The 20,551-nt window shown below is 37.2% G+C and overlaps 1 protein-coding gene across 1 annotated transcript; it reads right to left on the bottom strand.

Moving 5' to 3' along the window:
- Positions 1–279: 279 nt before the first annotated feature.
- LOC106658081 (39S ribosomal protein L17, mitochondrial) lies at positions 280–19,968 on the bottom strand. Its single transcript, XM_014379900.2, has 3 exons — positions 19,517–19,968; positions 11,586–11,793; positions 280–500 (listed from the first exon to the last, which is right to left on the bottom strand). Exons 1-3 carry the CDS (start codon positions 19,712–19,714, stop codon positions 391–393), a joined length of 516 nt encoding a protein of 171 aa, XP_014235386.1. The 5' UTR covers positions 19,715–19,968; the 3' UTR covers positions 280–390.
- Between the last annotated feature and the right edge of the window lie 583 nt (positions 19,969–20,551).

The raw sequence follows: 20,551 nt of genomic DNA, 5'->3' as shown, positions 1-20,551 counted from the left end.
GTATAGACTGTGAGAATTCGGCATTTTGAGTTGATTCAGGTATTGTAAATATAGTAATTTATAAGTGTACATGTTAATAAAAAAGGAATAAATTTACAGCTTTAAAACTGCAACAACACAAGTGTCATGATCCATCTATTACCTCTGAAAAGATAACTTATATAAATATGAATTGAGCATAGTGCACAAATAAAATTGAACAATAATCGAAAAGTGTACCTGAACACATAACATGATTGAGAATAAGTATTCGTGCGTAATTTTAAGAAACGGAGTAAATATGAGAATTATTGAATTATTATATATTGTTCAATACGTATATATGGTAAACTAATTAACAATTTATTTCACACAAGAATATAAGTAATTATTTAGTACTATATTTTATGACTATTGCGTTATTACGTCGATGAAATGTCTTTTGTGTGATTCTTTCAGTAAAATATTCTCCACTGATGATTGATTTTTTATAGAAGAAGATACTTTGGGAAACGAATTGTCTGTAAATAAAATAAACATTCATTATTATTTAAATAACTATAATATGAGTTTCAATATTTATGGCAATACATAAATTTACCGAAAGGGAATGATATAATATAAGCATGATCTAGTAAGATTTCTATAAAGCGTATTCGTACTAGATTTTAACCCATTAAGTCCCAAGAGGACGTTTTTTTGACACTTATTTCGGTCGCTGTATTTTTGATGAAAAAGGGGTAAAAAAAATATGTGAATAGCCTGTTCTTATGTAAAATTTAATGCCCTTTTAGAATCTGAGCTCAGATTTTCGAAAAAATAATCAGGTCAAAACTTATGGTTGATGTTATAAAAAAAAACGTGATTTTGAAAAAAAAAAATTTTCATTTTTTTATTTTTCAAACGGAAAGCATTTAAAATCTCATGGTTTTTGTACAAATATCGCGTCCTCGATGTCTAAACTAAATGTTAAAGGGGTTCCGAATCGAAAAATGAATGTTTAAACAAACAAAATGATGGTCGGAACGCGAAAAAATGAAAAAACACTTCTAGGATTTTTAACTCGAAAACGAAGGACTTGAGGAAAAAATGTTATATAACAAAAAGTGGTTAGAATGGATCAAAGAATACGTATGAATTTTTTTTCTGAATTTTCAGAGCGATTTTTGGATTTTCGGATATGACCATTTTTCCGAAAATTCAAAAATGGTTCCAAAAAGTCGGAAAAAATCAAGCGTGTTCTTCGATCAATTCTAAACACTTTTTGTTCAGTAACATTTTTTCCTCAAGTCCTTCGTTTTCGAGTTGAAAATCCTAGAAGTTTTTTTAACTTTTTCGCGTTCCGACCATCATTTTGTTTGTTTAAACATTAATTTTTCGAATCTGAACCCCTTTAACTTTTAGTTTAGACATCAAGACGCGATATTTGTACAAAAACCATGAGATTTTAAATGCTTTCCGTTTGAAAAATAAAAAAATGAAAAATTTTTTTTTTCAAAATCACGTTTTTTTTTATAACATCAACCATAAGTTTTGACCTGATTATTTTTTCGAAAATCTGAGCTCAGATTCTAAAAGGGCATTAAATTTTACATAAGAACAGGCTATTCACATATTTTTTTTACCCCTTTTTCATCAAAAATACAGCGACCGAAATAAGTGTCAAAAAAACGTCCTCTTGGGACTTAATGGGTTAAGTAACTTCATCGCTACTTTCGGAATTCCATAATAAAATAATGGTATTAATAACTTGTGCAAATATTAATAGCACAAGTTATGAACAATAAAAGACCATATAATACCCATATAGCCACATAAAACCGCTGCCAATTCATTGTCTAAGTGCTTTCTCATAAGAAATTATATTAATGAAAGGGTTTGGTTATTAACGGGAAAATTCGTATTTCATTTTTGAAATTTAAATTCCGCTTTCTTTAATGCACACGAAACTCCTAAAAAACTTAAAGATTTCTAGAATTTCGTGTAAGATTACCTTGCTACCGACCCTCTATGAGGAAGCAAAAGTACAATTTTTCATTTTGAGTCGTTAATTTTCATAATATTCGGTGAATCTCTATCTTTTTGGTCTTAAATTAAAGCTTGGCTGCTCTGCTTTCATGATGACAACAAAAAATAGTGAAAATTCCGGCATTTATACGTGAAAAAATCGAAAACAAAAATTTTTGTATTGCCAAAAAACTGTTTCTGGCCTCATTAATACTACAAACGACAATGAAAGCGATTGAAATTTATGCAATCCACCGTAACATTTTCATGATTTTGCCTCGGACATACGCACACACACACACACACACACACACACACACACACACACACACACACACACACACACACACACACACACACACACACACACACACACACACACACACACACACACACACACACACACACACACACACACACACACACACACACACACACACACACACACACACACACACACACACACACACACACACACACACACACACACACACACACACACACACACACACACACACACACACACACACACACACACACACACACACACACACACACACACACACACACACACACACACACACACACACACACACACACACACACACACACACACACACACACACACACACACACACACACACACACACACACACACACACACACACACACACACACACACACACACACACACACACACACACACACACACACACACACACACACACACACACACACACACACACACACACACACACACACACACACACACACACACACACACACACACACACACACACACACACACACACACACACACACACACACACACACACACACACACACACACACACACACACACACACACACACACACACACACACACACACACACACACACACACACACACACACACACACACACACACACACACACACACACACACACACACACACACACACACACACACACACACACACACACACACACACACACACACACACACACACACACACACACACACACACACACACACACACACACACACACACACACACACACACACACACACACACACACACACACACACACACACACACACACACACACACACACACACACACACACACACACACACACACACACACACACACACACACACACACACACACACACACACACACACACACACACACACACACACACACACACACACACACACACACACACACACACACACACACACACACACACACACACACACACACACACACACACACACACACACACACACACACACACACACACACACACACACACACACACACACACACACACACACACACACACACACACACACACACACACACACACACACACACACACACACACACACACACACACACACACACACACACACACACACACACACACACACACACACACACACACACACACACACACACACACACACACACACACACACACACACACACACACACACACACACACACACACACACACACACACACACACACACACACACACACACACACACACACACACACACACACACACACACACACACACACACACACACACACACACACACACACACACACACACACACACACACACACACACACACACACACACACACACACACACACACACACACACACACACACACACACACACACACACACACACACACACACACACACACACACACACACACACACACACACACACACACACACACACACACACACACACACACACACACACACACACACACACACACACACACACACACACACACACACACACACACACACACACACACACACACACACACACACACACACACACACACACACACACACACACACACACACACACACACACACACACACACACACACACACACACACACACACACACACACACACACACACACACACACACACACACACACACACACACACACACACACACACACACACACACACACACACACACACACACACACACACACACACACACACACACACACACACACACACACACACACACACACACANAAAAAAAAAAAAAAAAAAAAAAAAAAAAAAAAAAAAAAAAAAAAAAAAAAAAAAAAAAAAAAAAAAAACACACATACACAGAGGAATCGGTCTCCTTGGCTCAGTGGGTATATTTCTTGCCTGCTGATAGAAGGTGTGCCGTAGGGTGTAGGTTCGATCCCCACTTGGCGAATTTTCGAGGTTCGTTTTTTCGCCTGGTGTGGTCGACCCCGTGCCCGAGGTGGAGCGGGTACCACTCAAAAAGAAGACCCGGGCTATGTCATCAGCTTCCGAAGCGGTAAAAGACCCCGATCACTGTGCGAGCTTGAAGCGATAGGATAACCATAAGTAGGAGCCCGAGGCGAGGACTCACAAGGCTGGCAATAAATGGAGCACAACACTCCCATGATGAAGTCAGAAGCGAGAACATACTCTCAAGAGGGCGCCGGATGCGGGGGCCTAGGCTCCTCCAGCACGCATGTTGGCGCCTGAAGCGAGAACCACACTCACAAGACGACAACAGAAAAGGAGGAGTATCAAAAACTCACGGAGACTCACAGCGTAGCGCCGGAAGCGAGAACCACACTCACAACTCAACTCTCGGGATTATTTTGGCTCATCTCAATCGCACGCGCACACAACGAATGAAAGTGAGGTTACAAGTAGCCATGTGCAATCTCACGTGACCTCGATCAACTCATCCGGCTGCTCACACCTGCACACGAGAGGATTAATTTAACCTCTTACGTTGTGCTCCAGTCTGCTCACAAATCAAGTTCAACTCACTGTGAACTCAAGAGAAGTGTTGCACGTCTCAAGTGCAACAAATCACGACAAAACAGAGTGGATTAATATAATCAAACTTAGTACTGACAACTCAAACTTTGTAAAGACTCTTTGATAATTAAGTGTGAATTAATATAATCTCGCTTCGCGTCGACTACTCAATTTATTTGTGCAATTATTGACTACTCAAGTGTAAAATCAATCATAATATCAGTGAACTCAATTACTTTGTAATTGTTATCAATATTTTGAATTAATTGACTCAGTTTTTATTAAATTAACAGTGATTTTGAGTGAAAATAAAGAAAATTGGGAAAATAGAAACTCATATGACTCATGCAGTGTTTTCTTTTGAGACCTGATCATGCACCCATCCAATTTATTATAATTTGTTTAAACAATTCTTAAACAATAGTGCGTATGCACTACGTACTCCCCCAGGTTTCCCGTGACCCACAGGTCTCCGGACCTTGACAAATACGAGGCAGTAAGAAGAGGGAAGAGCAGGAGATCGAAAGAAGGTAAGAGTACAAGACTCGTCGCGACCGTGGATGAAATGAGACTGCTTGAGGCAGCCGCGCGATGCGCTAGAAGAGCGATCGTCACGGGCCTCCGAAATGACTCGGGTGACATGCAAGTGCATCAATGTGACAATTACAATGTAAAAATACAATGATATGCTATAATAAGCATTAATGTAGCAGTAATTTAGTAATGATAAAATAATAGTGTACCAGTAATAAAGCAATAATATAGCAACAGTGTAGCATTAATATATCACCAATAAACAAAATGATTACTTCTAAAAAAAGTATACCTGGCAGAAATGATTCTAGATAGCAGTAGATCATACGATTAATGTTTAATGAATATGAATCATTGGATAAAGCGCAGATGGTACAAATGATTAGGTGTATATTAAGTAGGTTCTCTCTGACAAGGAGAACTTTTCAGGTCCGGATCTTTACCAAACTTTGTTGCGGGTCTTCTGGTACTCAATACTGAAGCTCCCTGTGCTTAGTTGTATCTAATGGGCTTTAGTGCCCATTTTGTAGAGTATTATCAACATTATAAAAAAATCTTTGTTATTTTCTATATCGACATAAAAGTACTTAAACGAAAAAATGCAACGATCAAAAGTTTTAAAATTTTTTAAAGAATCTGCTTGAATTTTTTCAATATTTTTAGGACCATTTATCACTTAATTTAAAGGGCCCAAATTGGACGCTTTTTTAATTGATTATAGGACTTCTGAAAGAGAGGCAAATGCCCCTAGCCACAACCTCCGTCCGAGTCACAACTGCATCGATACAATCTCCAAGAAGTTTCATCCTATTTTCAAAACTATCCTCAAAGCGCTTGATAATTTGATCCATGAAAACAATTGCCCACTCGGGTGTACTAATGTTTTAAGATGATAATGATAATACTAAAAGAAAGCAAGAAGGAATAATGGATTGGTGTTAATAAATATTGAGATTATTGGTTAAGAGGTGGAAAGCTATGGTATGTACAGTATGAAATTATTGTAAACAGGGAGAGAAAGATGTGTTAAAGAAGAATAGGCAAAACAATTTTAAAGAAGACAGTTGAGAAGTGAAGCAGAAAAATATGCGGTAAGGGAAACGAGCCTTATAGCCGAATATCAGATGTCGGTGGCTCGCCATTTTGAAGTGGCGCACCACGATGAACTTTATCAGGTCCGCTGCAAGCTTGCAGCTCAAACTCAGCCAAGGTCCATTTCCGAGCGCACATGGAGCACTGGCCGCCCTTGCCCAAGCCTTGCAAACACGTTGAGTCCACGCATGAATGGGCGGGGGCATTGCGTTCTGCGAGCAGTTTCAATTGCTTGAGGCTAAAGTCGATAAATATTACATGGGAGCACGGAAGAAGCATGAATGCGCTCTTCGCTCCTGATTCCAAATAGCTGACTCAAAGAAAGTTCACGCAACCCACACGAAAAGCATATCACCTGGTCACGAATTAAAGGACTAACAAATTGAACAACAATTGGCCTTTGCGTCGGGTGTCCAGAAATACATGCATCTCGGTTGATCCACTAGCGCACTCAAACTATATGATTTTCGAGTCGAGCCAGTCCGATCGCTCTTAAAATTTTGGCAGCTGTCTTAGAGGAAGTAGTGTCCACTTCATGTGGAATAACGCTGAACATGACTTCACACGGGTCATCAGGTTGGCAATGGGACTGTGGCAGGTGCAGTTGAGATGCAAGCTCGTACCTCTTCAATTTCGCTCATAAGCTCTTTACGCATAGAAGCAAGTTCGTCGTTGCAAGTCATCTGGAGTTCCTCTGTCGAAGCTGACTGCTGACTCAAAGCATCCGTGTGTTGTGTCTGAATTCTTTCAAGTAGCGACAAGCGATGAGAAAGCTCCTCAAAACACCTGTCAATAAGTTCGAAAATTCTTTTCTCAAATTTTTCTCGAAAACTCAATAGCCAGCTGGCTGATACATGGGCACGCTCGTCAGAAGTATTCTTGTCCATTTTCGAAGTCACAGGAGAGATGCACACGAGCCGAATGGATGATCGCTGGTCATACAATGGGAGATAGAAAAGACGAGCAATTCTGTGGTGTCTCTGCACTACTGTACGAAGATAGCGGCAACAGTGTTGAAGATGAAGGTAATGACAATGATGAGAGACACGAGTGAGAGGCAAAAGTAGTGGGGGTTGAAACACCACGATTGGACGAGAAACGAGCAGAACCAACGATACAGGGGATACGCCGGTGTAGATCAAGTAGAGAGATGTTGAACTTGTTGTCACAATATTATGATCGGCGCAGAGAACGAAAATCAGGTCCAACGCAGATTAGTCAGGAAAGCAGAGAGGAGGGAGATAGTCCACGAAAGAAATTTTCTTCTGATGTTTCGAGAATTCTAACCTCGACAGAAGTTTTAAAGGCGAAACGAGGTAAACCCTGGATCAAAGGTTGAGTTCAAGCCGAAGAACTCACTTAAAGCAGGAGCCTCTGGGTGCCTCGTCCGCCTGAAATATCAAAAACACTCGAAGAAGTAGAAAAAAACAATTAAAACCAGCACTATAAACGGAGCACCACAAAAACACGTCTGCTCGTACTTACAGAGAGAGATAGATAGATCGACAGATAGATAGATAGATGCTTTATTGGGCTTAGGGCGAACCCTGTGTGCACTTTTGAAATACAATTGTCTTAAATAATTATTTACAAATATTAAAAACATTTTTGATATAAAATTGGAATGTCAATGTGCAATATTAGATTTAATAATTGAAACGCATTTGACATACAAATTTAATCGACGCAATAGTAGCATATATGGTAGCATAATTGGTAGTATACAAAACGGTAGTAGATTCAATTCTATCTGAACTGATATGGAGCAGTTGATGGTGTTGTGAGCAAATGAAAAGCTGAGTTGGATGGAAAGGCGAATGAGATGTGCAAGGGTGAATTAAATTTGAATTTGTGAATTATCGATGTCGATGGCGAGCAGTTTAGAAAATATGGTCTGTTTAGTTCGTGAAATGAGGCGAGGGTCGAAAAGGATGGTTTCAGGAAAGAGATCATTTAATAGGTCCGTAGCTGTGTAGGTAAATGAATTTTGAAGTGCAGCAGTATCCACAGGCGGATAGTAAAGCGTTCGTCGGGGTAGACGAGGAGAGAATCGCTCAATTCCGCTGTTCACAGCCAGTTTGAAGTTCTTCACCAGGTACGGTCTCGCGCATGTGCACGATGAGATTTCGGATAATAGGTCTTGCAAATCCGATTCCGTGCGCAGCAGTATTGGCTCTAGAGAGAAGTGAGTCGACCTCACGTGGCCAGAGCGCGCGCAGGAAAAGTCGGTGATCCCCGCCACTACCAAAGATGGTCTCAGTATGGATGGAGGCCAACTTAGGTGCGCTCATAATGATGAAGTCGCAATTCGAAGGTGACGAACATCTGAACACTATCACCTTGAAATCCTCAGTTGCTTCGGGACCCCGCTTCTTTGGCGACCAATCGCACGAGCTCACGATAAATCTTTCGAAGTCATCGAGACCTATAGCAGAAACAAGTTTCTTCAAAACAACATTCTTAGGCAGATCAACGCTCGCCGGTATGCCCGTGAGCAGAACCTCGCAAGAGTCAGCGAGGTGAGGATTTGAGTACGGCAGAACAGTGGAGTTCCTCAAGGCCTCAGTAGTTGCTTTAACGCTCTCATCCTCTTTCCGTATGATGTCAATGTTTGCGGCATTCGTCGATGTTTTGAGCTCTTGAGCTTCCAAGCGGGAGTTTAGCTGCATAATTGACCCATCTATGTGGGTCAGCTGCGACTGGACGTCGTCGAATCTAGCGTTTAGATTATTCGTGTAAGCCACAAACCAAGGGGGCGGAGTTAGGTCTGACGCGTCGGTGTAACTCGCCATGGCGTGTAATGACTCGAGTGGCGGGTCGTTGAAAATCTCCGGGTCAATACCGCGAGCCTTGTCTAGGTGAGCCTTACGAGATACTGCGCTGGCAGATTTAGTAGCGATGCTCGCTTTGGAGGACTCGATCACAGCCTCAACAGAATCCAAGCAGTCGTCGGTCGGTGCAAACGCTCTCAAGCAGCAAGTATTGATTCCTTTTTTGCGTAGGTACGGAGCAGCACAGCCCGGGTGTACGCACGTGTGACAGGCGTTGCACTCGCAGTACTCATGCGCGATGTTGTGATGGCATCTTGCGCACTCTGGCATCACCTATAGATCGAGGCATCGTAAAACGGTTGAAATTCAATCAGACGAATAGGCTCGGGGTGATAAATTGATTTGAGAGTGATGAGAGGCAGCGCAGAATGTTGGGAAATGCGTGAGCGAGATGAGGTGAAATGATGCACAAGTGAACGAATTGAGAGTCACCAGTCACGGTCCCGCACATACCAGTACCAAAAGTTGAACTATTTTCACTGCACGGATACACACAGAGTAAGCGCCAGTCCAGGAACACAGCTCCACACACAAGAAGTAGCTGTTGTAGAGTCACGATGAAGAGAGAGCGACCGCTCGTGATGTGCGTGGCACTTTGAAGCGGCAATAATGATGACCAGTATAGCGCAAGAACGACGAGTCTCACTCAAAAATGTCAACAAACACTGGTCTCACCACACAAGCAGTCGACAGCACAACAACAGCTGACACATCAAACAGCGGGTGACGCGAAACCAGCAGACAGCGCGACGCACAAGACAATAGCAACAGCGCTCCTGCGCAGTAGAAGTTGATGGTCACGCAGGGATATTCCTTTTCAATAACCCAGAAACTCCTGTATCCGGACCCTCACTGGGCTCCTCGTTCACCCCGAATTTCGGCTCCCCGCTCGCACAACACTCTCGCACCTCGCTGGGCTCCTCGACTCCACTGAACACGATCCGACGAAAAACGCAATGAACGATGAGAGGGAGATACGCAGAATCGGCGCAGTTGATCACAGGTGAAGAGCTAACCTCGCAAATGCCGTCCAGAGTAGATGCACAAAGATTGTAGTTATTTAGTCGCAGCGTCCAGATAGATGGAATGCAAGCACCTAGTTAGAATGCTTGCAATTTTTAGCGTGCAAGATCTGCAATCAAAGACGCCCGGAGGCAGTGCAACAGCAGTAAAAAAGCTCAAAACGGGGAGCAGAGTTTACACACGTCTTCACTGTTCTCACCAGAGAGAGAGAGAGAGAGATAGATAGATTCTTTATTGGGCTCAGGGCGAACCTTGTGTGCATTTTAGAGATACTTATGTTTGAAAAAGATTATTTACAAATTTAATCGAAGCAGCAGTAGCATATGTAGATTCAATACAATGTAAAAAATACAATGATGTGCAGAAATAAGCATTAATGTAGCAGCATGGCACATATTCCATTATCTTGGAATATTTCTCAGTCAACAAAAATGAAATTAATCTCTGGAAATTATCTGAAGACTCCTGGAAAAATATCCATATCTTTTTTCAAAATAGAAACTTTTCACTGTAAAGTTTTTGAAAAGTTTCTGATACTTAACTTGAAATGTTTTTTGGTCAACAAAAATGAAAATATGATTCCGAAAAATTGAGGGTTCGATGTATATTCGCAAGTTGACGTCTTGCTTTGAGTGGTCAGTTACAAGAACACTGTGAGCCCGCGAGTAGAGGGTAAACAAGCCAACCCAAAGCACCAAAAGTTAAAGTGGGGTTCGTGGGTTTTATATAACTTCCGCCTTTATATTATTGTATTAGGCGTCGTGGTGCGGCACGAAAGGTTTTGCCTTTACAGCTAGACGTCCGAATTCGATCCCATCATCAAGGATAACTTTTTTTTGCGATCTTGTTGTCTTGATATGTACGATTTTCTTTCTCTTATTTCTAGGTATCAGACGTGTATTTTAATAAGGTCAATGTCGGGTGTTTTTATTCACAAATATGTTGTGATTAATGTGTCTTTATTAAAATACGCTAGTCTGCGCATAATGATATTTGATATTTGGGAACTTTGAACGCGCTTCACGCAAGATTCTGTTTTTCGGCACCTTGTGAACTATTGAAAAATCCCTCATCGTTTTTCTCAAAATTTTTCCCGAATATAAATATAACTTTGGCGAATATAAAACGTTTTTAACGAAGTTTATAACGTCGAAAAGAATATGTGAGATTTCGTCGGTTTGGCCTAAAACGGGTTTAAAAATCATTATGAAGGGCAGAATCAACTTGTAAAAAAGTAGAAAAAAATATCAACAATAAAACTTCTATTTTTAATACTCACTTTTAAGTTCTAAAATAGCTTTTGGTCGTAAAAGTCCAGGGTATACATTGGGATGATTATATAAATTAGTGTAAGATACATCATTACTGAATCGAGGTAACAGAACATTGAAAAGTTTATAAATAATCTGATTTTCTAAAATCCAGAAATTGGCCATATCAATTGACTTTTGATTTTGGCTTCCCTGTTTAGCAATTTGCGACATAAACTGCAACATTATATTCATTATTAATTGTAAAATATAAAAATTGTGAGAGTATTTCATATATATACGTATTTAAAATATAAAATATCTTTTTTTATTTTTGAACGTAAAGAATTTTATATTCCATTAGTATGTAAAAATGTAGGCTTGTTCCATTTCTCAGGTATACCGGACGTAAATTTTTCGCTCTTTTCAAATCTGCAATAAAAGATGGGGGTCATCATGTAAAAAATCGAGCTTTCAGGAATTACCGGTTATTTTCCTGAATTCTTTTGAGGTTATTTTTAAGGTCAAGTTCAAGGTCACCGATGGATTTCTCTTAGAAAAATACGACGGTTATGGGGTTAATTTTATTTTAAGATTACTCCAAAAAATTTTCAAGAATTTCCAACTTTTTACGTGATTTTCTATGATAAAACGTCATTATTTCATATAAGACGCACAAGTGTGTACGTACACAAACACTATACAAATTTGCCATATTCACATAATTTTTTGTTTCTAGGACCCCAAGGAACGCTTGACTCTTACATACTGTCACGTGGATGCGCCGAGCATCAGGTAACGCTGACTCAGCTCTTCCCCGTGACTGCAAGCGTTCTACGCTGCAGCCGCTCGTCCGGGCCGGCGACGATGATGCACCTGACGATGCGTCACCGCGGGCCCCCCTTCTTAATTGCAATGTCTCAATCATAATGAGCGGCAGTCCTAATCAAGTCGCAGTTGACTACGGTTCGCTTTCATTTCACTCTTCTCGATCTCTCTTCAAGTTTTTATCGCTGCATTAACTCCTATGCGTATTCTTATTTATTATTTCCCCAATCCTCCAACGATTCCCCACGTATCAATTGGTGCTAGGTGCGGCGTTTTTTTTTTTTTTTTGGAGGCTCCCTTGGGGTTCTTTTTTTTAAAAAGAAGTTTTTTTTTTATGTAACGCATAAACAATTTTTTTTCTGAAACGCGATTTACGGTAGAGTGAACGAACAATAGTGAATTGATAAGTGAAGTTTCCTGCCAGAGGCGCCAATTCAATACCAGCAAAAAAGTGATAACCGAGCGCCAGCCAGAAGCTCAACAGCAATTAGACACGAATTTAGAATGCCATCAATATTTCTCATCTTGTGGTAAGTTTACTTTTCCATCAATAATTTATAGCATACATATTTAGTAACGCCCTTGAGAGCATTAAACGTTATATAAGGACTCAAAATACTTCGCGAATATTATATCTAAATTTTTTTTTTTATTTGCTGTTGGCCCTCTTACATTTTTTTTCTAAATTTTTTTTATATATTTTTAACAATAATGGAGAAATTTTTGATGTTGATTTGGGCCTTTGAAATGGAAAAAAAATATAGATTTTCTCAGTTAGTCCTGATTGAAAATTACTTTCAAGTCTAAAATTTCTATAAGTATTGATGCAAAGGATGGAAAAAAATTGTTCTGGTAATATGGCACTCAAAACGTGGAAATCACTTCAATTGAGTGTCAGAAATAAGTGGAAAAGAAGCAACAGTGAGTTTAATAATATAGCAATTTTTTTCTATGTTTTATATCAGTATTTATGGTAATGTACAATATTTTAAGCTCAAATTGGTTCGCTCTTTAAGACTATAACAGAAAACCAATTAGGCTAAAGTGTTTGTTTTTGAAAAAGTATTCAAGATATAAAAAGGTTAAAGTACCAATCCTTGTCTGTCAATTGGACTTGATTGTTTTAGCTTGATACCATGTAACGCTATTATATGGTATTTGTTAATTTGTTAATGTTAAATCATAGTTAAATGTTCATCACGCTTAAAAGTGTTGTTTATAGTTTCATTGAATCAAAATAACTATAGGCGGCTTCATCACTGGGTACCAGGTGACCATAAAAAAATTTTTAGGACATTTGATCACCCGGACATTAAGGGCTCTCCTTGTTAGTACAAGAATGTAAATATCGCGATGCACTAAATAAAACTAATGCTTGGGCCCACGAAAAAAGCCTCATCGTTAAGCCAAATCGAAATACTGTTGTTACAGCTAAAATTTTTTGTAATAGTGACTTTTTAAGAAATACTTAAACATGGGTGGCTTGTACACATAGGCGTTCACGTGTTTTGCAAGTCGGTCGCGCTTCTCACCACGTAGCGAGAGGCCCGTACCGGTGGTAAATGAAAAAGCGTAATATGCATTTATCACAGCTGAAACCTAGAAATTCGCACTAACGATGCTCTCGGCAAGAAAAAACTTCAGATGAGCGATCTGGTCTAGCACTGTAAAAAATAAAAATTTCTGTCTATAATAACCAAATAACACCTGCGTCTTTCGTTGCAGATTTCGAAACAGGGCGTACAAAGTGAATAAAAATATATGAAGTGGTACGTACAATGGTGAAAGGTCATAAAAGAACATAATAATAGACCTGTATAATTCAACAAAAAAATTCCTTCTCGAGAATCAGTAAATTAACGTCATTTCAAAGAAGTGCATTAACTGTATACATAAGAATGCATTTTTTGCATACAAAAAAATAATCAGTAACAAGTATAGTCACCAAGATTATACTCTTAAAATTTCAAACCTGTGGTATAGTCACAAGAGCGCGCACGTATGCGCACTCACATGTTGTACGTAAACCGTGCTCCGAACTAAGTCAGTCTTGTACCGGCACGGGCGCACTCGAGAGCTCTCGCTATGTATACCACATTCCTATGTAATTCCTAAATAAAGTATTAAGTAATTAAAAGTAGAGCAATTGTTGTTTAATCAATATATTACAAAACCGATCATATAAAAAGGTTCCCAGTTGTCGTAGGATAGCGTAACATTTTAAAAAGCCATATACCACGACTTCGCTGCACTTAGCTTATTTAGTTTTTATTAATGTGAGCAATTTCATTTTGTCACTTTTTGAAATAATTTCGGTGTGAAATTTCAAGTAAAATTGATTTATCTAGTTAAAATTTCTCCGATATGTTAAATATTCACCGAAATATTAGTAAAGTGAGCCGTATCATTTTTCAATTATATCTTGACAAACATGCAAAATTTCAAAATAATAATATTCCAAATGAAAACCATTTTTAATCTCATGGAATCCGTGGAGTTACGATATTGGAGATATTTTTTAGAAATGGTCAATAATAAGAACTTTTGATGTACCTCGTTGAATCATCATTTTTAATAAAATTAATGATGCTAAAATAATTTTTCAACTTTTTTAATTGATTGAACGTGTAATGAGCTATGCGATGAACTACAGGCTAACCTCGTTATACGCGGGGGTTACGTTCCGGAAAAGTTCCGCGTATAGCGAAATCCGCGTATTACGAGGCAAAAAGCGAATCTTTAATAATCTGTTTCTTATAGTTCGAATAGTCGACTCATTGACCTCAAAGCGCCTAGCAATAGCAGCAATACACTCCCTTTCTCTGATTAAATTAAGAATTTTCAATTTTTCAGCCAAAATCATAACTTTTTTTTTTATTGGAGTTTTAGACATTTTCGGAGTATTTGGAGCCATTGTCAAATCAAAAGGTTATAAAAAAAATATTCGACCGTCTTGAACCTCTTATAACGTGAACTTATCCGCGTATAACGAGACATCGTCGCATTTGGCAATCCGCGTATAAGGGTAATCGAGGAGCGCGTGTCGCGCTCCACCTGGCAAGTATGACAGGAACTAAGTGACGACACGCCGCTAATCATATACAGCGCATAACTTCCCGCCAACTTTCTTTTCGCTCTCATTTGAATTTGATAAGAGTTATCGAAAATCTGATAAGCCCATCAGATTATTCGGAAAAAATCCCATCAACATGAACTATTTAGACTTTCCAACGGTCCACTATTTCCTACAGAAACGAAAGTGAATATATGAGTCGCATGAAAAGTGTCCTCACGCTAAAAATGTTATCACGCTAGTGTATAAAAGTGTCCTCACGCTAAAAATGTTATCACGCTAGTGTATAAAAGTGTTCTCACGCAGAGTATAGTGTACGTGTTCTCGCGCAACATACATATACGTATAGTTTATGTATGTGTATGTATATGTAGACGCTACACGATGTACATGTATCGGATTGAACAAGTAAAGACCCGCTCGTCCAACTAGATCGAAGTCCAGGTTCGACGATGACTTTACTTCCAGAAGTCGCGATGTCCCCGCACGGGAATACATCCGTACTAACCTGCTCGTTACATACACATAGAATTGAGGATTCTCCTCTTGTCGAAAATTACCCGGTAGCCCACTCGAGGCTCTATGAGTGATGTTTTCGCTATACTTTGTTCACCCGGGTGGCCTAGTCGGTGCACTAGGTATAAATACAACCTCGGCGACGACTTTCTCCGAGTCGAGTCGAGATGTTTTCGCTACTTTGAGCACCAGGGTGGCTTTTTCAGTGCACTAGGTACAAATACAGCCATGGCGATGACTTTCCCCGAGGAAGTCGAGATGTTTTCGCTACTTTGTGCACTAGGGTGGCTTATTCGGTGCACTAGGTACAAATACAGTCATGGCGACGACTTTCCCCGAGGAAGTCGAGATTTTTTCGCTACTTTGTACACCAGGGTGGCTTATTCAGTGCACTAGGTACAAATACAGTCATGGCGACGACTTTCCCCGAGGAAGTCGAGATGTTTTCGCTACTTTGTACACCAGGGTGGCTTATTCAGTGCACTAGGTAAAAATACAGCCCCGGCGACGACTTTCTCCGAGAAAGTCGAGATGTTTTCGCTACTTTGTACACCAGGGTGGCTTATTCAGTGCATTAGATATAAATACAGACCCAGCGACGACTTTCCACGAGGAAGTCAAGATGTTGAATATATTCCTGGCGACAACTTTTCTCTATAAACTCGAGGTTTTTTATTCATACTTAAATTTTATTATAATAGACTTAAAATTCCGATTATGAAATTTGAAAATGGAAAATCTCATTTTCACCATTACAACAAGAACTTACAACTTCTTCTTGATACATGATACGTTTTTGTTGCAGAGATTTGAAAATTTACTAGCTTGTGTAAAGTTTTTTGTTGAACTTCATGCTACAATTTTATGATAATAGTGACAATCCTGGTTTTACTTTGAAATTGGAAAATTTGATTTTTTATCTCTACGAGAAGAATTTGTACTTTTTGTAGAAAAATAAAATTTTGTCATCGTAAGCGTCTGAAATTTTCATAAGCTTGTGTAGAGTGGTTTTTTGGAATTCATGCTAACATTTCATCATTATGGATTAAAAATTTTGGATTTCTTATAAAATAATCCAAAATCGTGGTAATTCTTTCATCAAAAGATTATGAAGCAGCAAGTATGACAGTCTTGTCCTTAAAAATTGAGTCTGACTCCACAATTATTTATTTTGATCATTTTTAAATCTGGTAATTGATCGAGACGGCCGGGCAAGTAGTCATAAGAACGGTTTTTTTTACATACCACATTCAATAATATCATAGCAACGTGATTGATTATTGAATTAATGTTAACAATCATATAATTAATTATTAAATTATTTTATCACAAACTTTGTATTATGGTTATGGTTTAAGGGAAACAAATTTTAGTTAGCTTGAATGCTTGTCGGAAAGTATTGGATTTCATTACTATCATAGCTAAGTAATTGATCATTGACTATTTGAAATTAAAAGTTTTATAAATGAGAGAGAATTTTAATGTTAGAGCAAAATTATACAGACTGTCATACTTGCCCCTATTTAATCTTTTGAAAAAAGTATTAAGACAGTTTTGAATTATTTTATTGTCAATATTTGAGTGATCGCGTATACAGAATCCGCGTATAAGGAGGTATACCTGTATTTAGTTTTCTTCTAGTCGCAATCATTAAATTTTCCTAGATATTCAAATGTTGAAAAACAACAATTCGGTCACTAAATGGACGGTTTATCCTACATTTTCTTTCGCGGGAGCATTAATGTAGCTGACTTGATTTGAAAAAAATATGTTAAAAAAACTGAAAACCGGACTCTAATTTTTTCGTTTTTGGTAATGAAAAAAATTAAGTTATTGTCAAAATTGCAACGAAACTCACCCACATGTTCCTACAGACACCCTCTACAGCGAGGTGTAGGTCGCTTGCTGCTATTAATTTTTGACAGAAAATATCTATTTGCACTAGACTAAAAGTACAGGCACACCAATGCTTTCAGGGGAAAATATCTTCTGAGATATCAATTGAAATTTCAATTGAGATCTTATTTGAGATTTTATATTTAATGGTCATCATATGAAAACATATGAGATAACCTGGGAGAAAAATTAGATTTTTTGTGAAATCATAAAACCAAGTTGTAAACATTCAAATCTTAAAATTATAAGGATTTCAATGATGAGAGAGACTTAGAATTTCAAAATTTTATGTGATTATTTCAACTCTAGAGAAATCATATCACCCACAGAAAAGTGGCGTAAAAGGTATCATATTTCATTGATTGATCATTCTCATCAGTTAAATGTTGATCAGTATGTGTGCTAATATATTGGCTTTCAGGCCCTCAAAAGGTTAATACTACAAACATTTAAATTTTAAATTAATGATAGGTTCATTCCTAAGAATTATAAATCATTTACTGAATCCTTCGTTAGAATAAGTACCAATGAGTGTAATTAGTTCACCAAAAATTTAAAAGTTGATTACATTAGCTGTAATAACACAAACTGTTTCTAACAAATCTTTATTTTATCATAATCTTTAATTTGGATCATCAAAAGTTTGTAATATATATTATAATCAGTTATAATTATGAACTAATGAAGTTATAGTCCAATCTGGTATAATTTATCGACACAAATAAGAATGAATATGTTGATAGTTATAGATAATAGCTCGTACTAAGTGCTCATAGTTATGAAGTTCATGTTAATAATCAATTTTTAAGTTTATATAATTTATAGTATTTTGTAACGTACGCACATTGAGAAAGTTTACCTATAAGGGGTTACATAGCTTTGTAATTTTTGAAAAATCAAATTTTGTTTTATTGTTCTAAAGTAAGTGAAGAAATGTCATAAATATAAATTTAAATTCTAAGAGTCAGGTATTAACCAACTTATCCTATGATATTTCTAAGTTTTATGTTTTTTGGATAGAATACCATTTAAAGATGAGTTGCTAAATAGGATGGAAAATAATGAGCTATTTGATAAATTTTATAGCATATATTACCATAGTAAAATTTATAGCAAATATATGAAATTTTATCACTTTATTAATATTCTTTTATGTGAGCTAATGGTCATCCTATTCTATCTAAGTATGAAAACATATATTCAAATTCAAATCAAAAAAACAATTTAGTAATATTTGAGAATATTTTCTTCTTTTTAGTTATCTTCAGACAAGATATAGAAAAATTTTAAAATTTTATTGTTTTGAAAATAAAATGTTTGTTCATTCAATCTTTAATTTTATAGTGAGACACTAGAAATAGTCAGCGTGCAACATTATTGATAGTATTATAATAGAATTTTTCAAAGACATTATTCAATGGCATAATTCAATTCAAAGTTTGAAATAATAAAACTCTTAACTACACTTGTTTCTAATTAAGTCCATATAATACTTATAATATAATAATTTTGAATAAGTAACTTATTCAACGTTTCTTTTCTTCTCTTATGCTTCAGAGAAGGCTTAATTAATTTTGGTAGGAAAAGATAACACATTACCATGTATCAAAAAGAATAATGGAGATATTTAAAATTATGATTACTTACTATTTCAACATATGCTCTTGTTTCATCTGCTCGATTAAAGTTTAATTCAATTCTTTCATATTTTAATAATGCAGTTAAACTTTTTTGTAGCATTACTATTCTTCCTTCAGGGCCTCGATAATTTTTCAGTTTTCGTGGTTTGATATTGTTAGTATGTTTTAATTTTGCAACAAGATTCAAGATTTTGGCTTGATTCATTTTTACATAAATAAAATCTTGGAACTAAAATGCAAACTTTATCTAATTTAATAAATTCAATTGATTTAATTAATAAATGATCTAAAAATGATAAGATGTTATTCTAACCACAATACTCTGCACTCGCAGTTATAATACTTATAATAAGGCACTATTATGACCCAGACACAAGAATGAAAACATTATAGCGAAAATACCGGGACACCTAATCTGGATTCGGATCACCTAAATAACGTGCTAATGATTTCATTTTTAGTTTAATTATAAAGAAATTGATCAATATTAAAATAAAGATGGAAAGAATATTTTCTTATTTAATTTACCATTTAACGATTACTATTAATCAAGTAAATTAAAACTAATTTCACGTTCGTCTACTCAACAGAATATTTCAGATCCGGGCCACCACAGGCGCCACGGTATTTTTCTTCGTGGACTATGAGCGTAGAGCTATAAACGATATCCTTAAAAAAATGTTCTACAGGATCCAGCGAAATTTTTTCATGAAGAATGCTAGAATGAAAATTTAAATTCATATTAATTTTATGTAGATCGTTCAAGACAATTCTACACGAAAATTTTGACGAGATTTTAAGCATTTTGGGTGATTTTTCGACGTTTTTTACACGATTTTCGATGCGATGCGATATTTATACAGTTCAAATCTCTTTACAAAAATTTACCAGAGAGTAGTTGACATCTTACATAAGCTATTTAAATAGTTTTGGAATTGAAAGTTCTTATCGAACCTGATTATATTTCGAGATCTGTTTTTTTTTTGTAAAAGTAAACAGAAACTCAAATCATTTTGAAATATATTTTTTGTAATGATAATTT

The sequence above is a fragment of the Trichogramma pretiosum genome, unplaced genomic scaffold (assembly GCF_000599845.2).
Source record: "Trichogramma pretiosum strain Unisexual culture from Peru unplaced genomic scaffold, Tpre_2.0 scaffold137, whole genome shotgun sequence".
Lineage (NCBI taxonomy): Eukaryota > Metazoa > Arthropoda > Insecta > Hymenoptera > Trichogrammatidae > Trichogramma > Trichogramma pretiosum.
The sequence above is the reverse complement of the archived record's forward strand: the minus strand, read 5'-3'. Positions and strand labels throughout refer to the sequence as shown.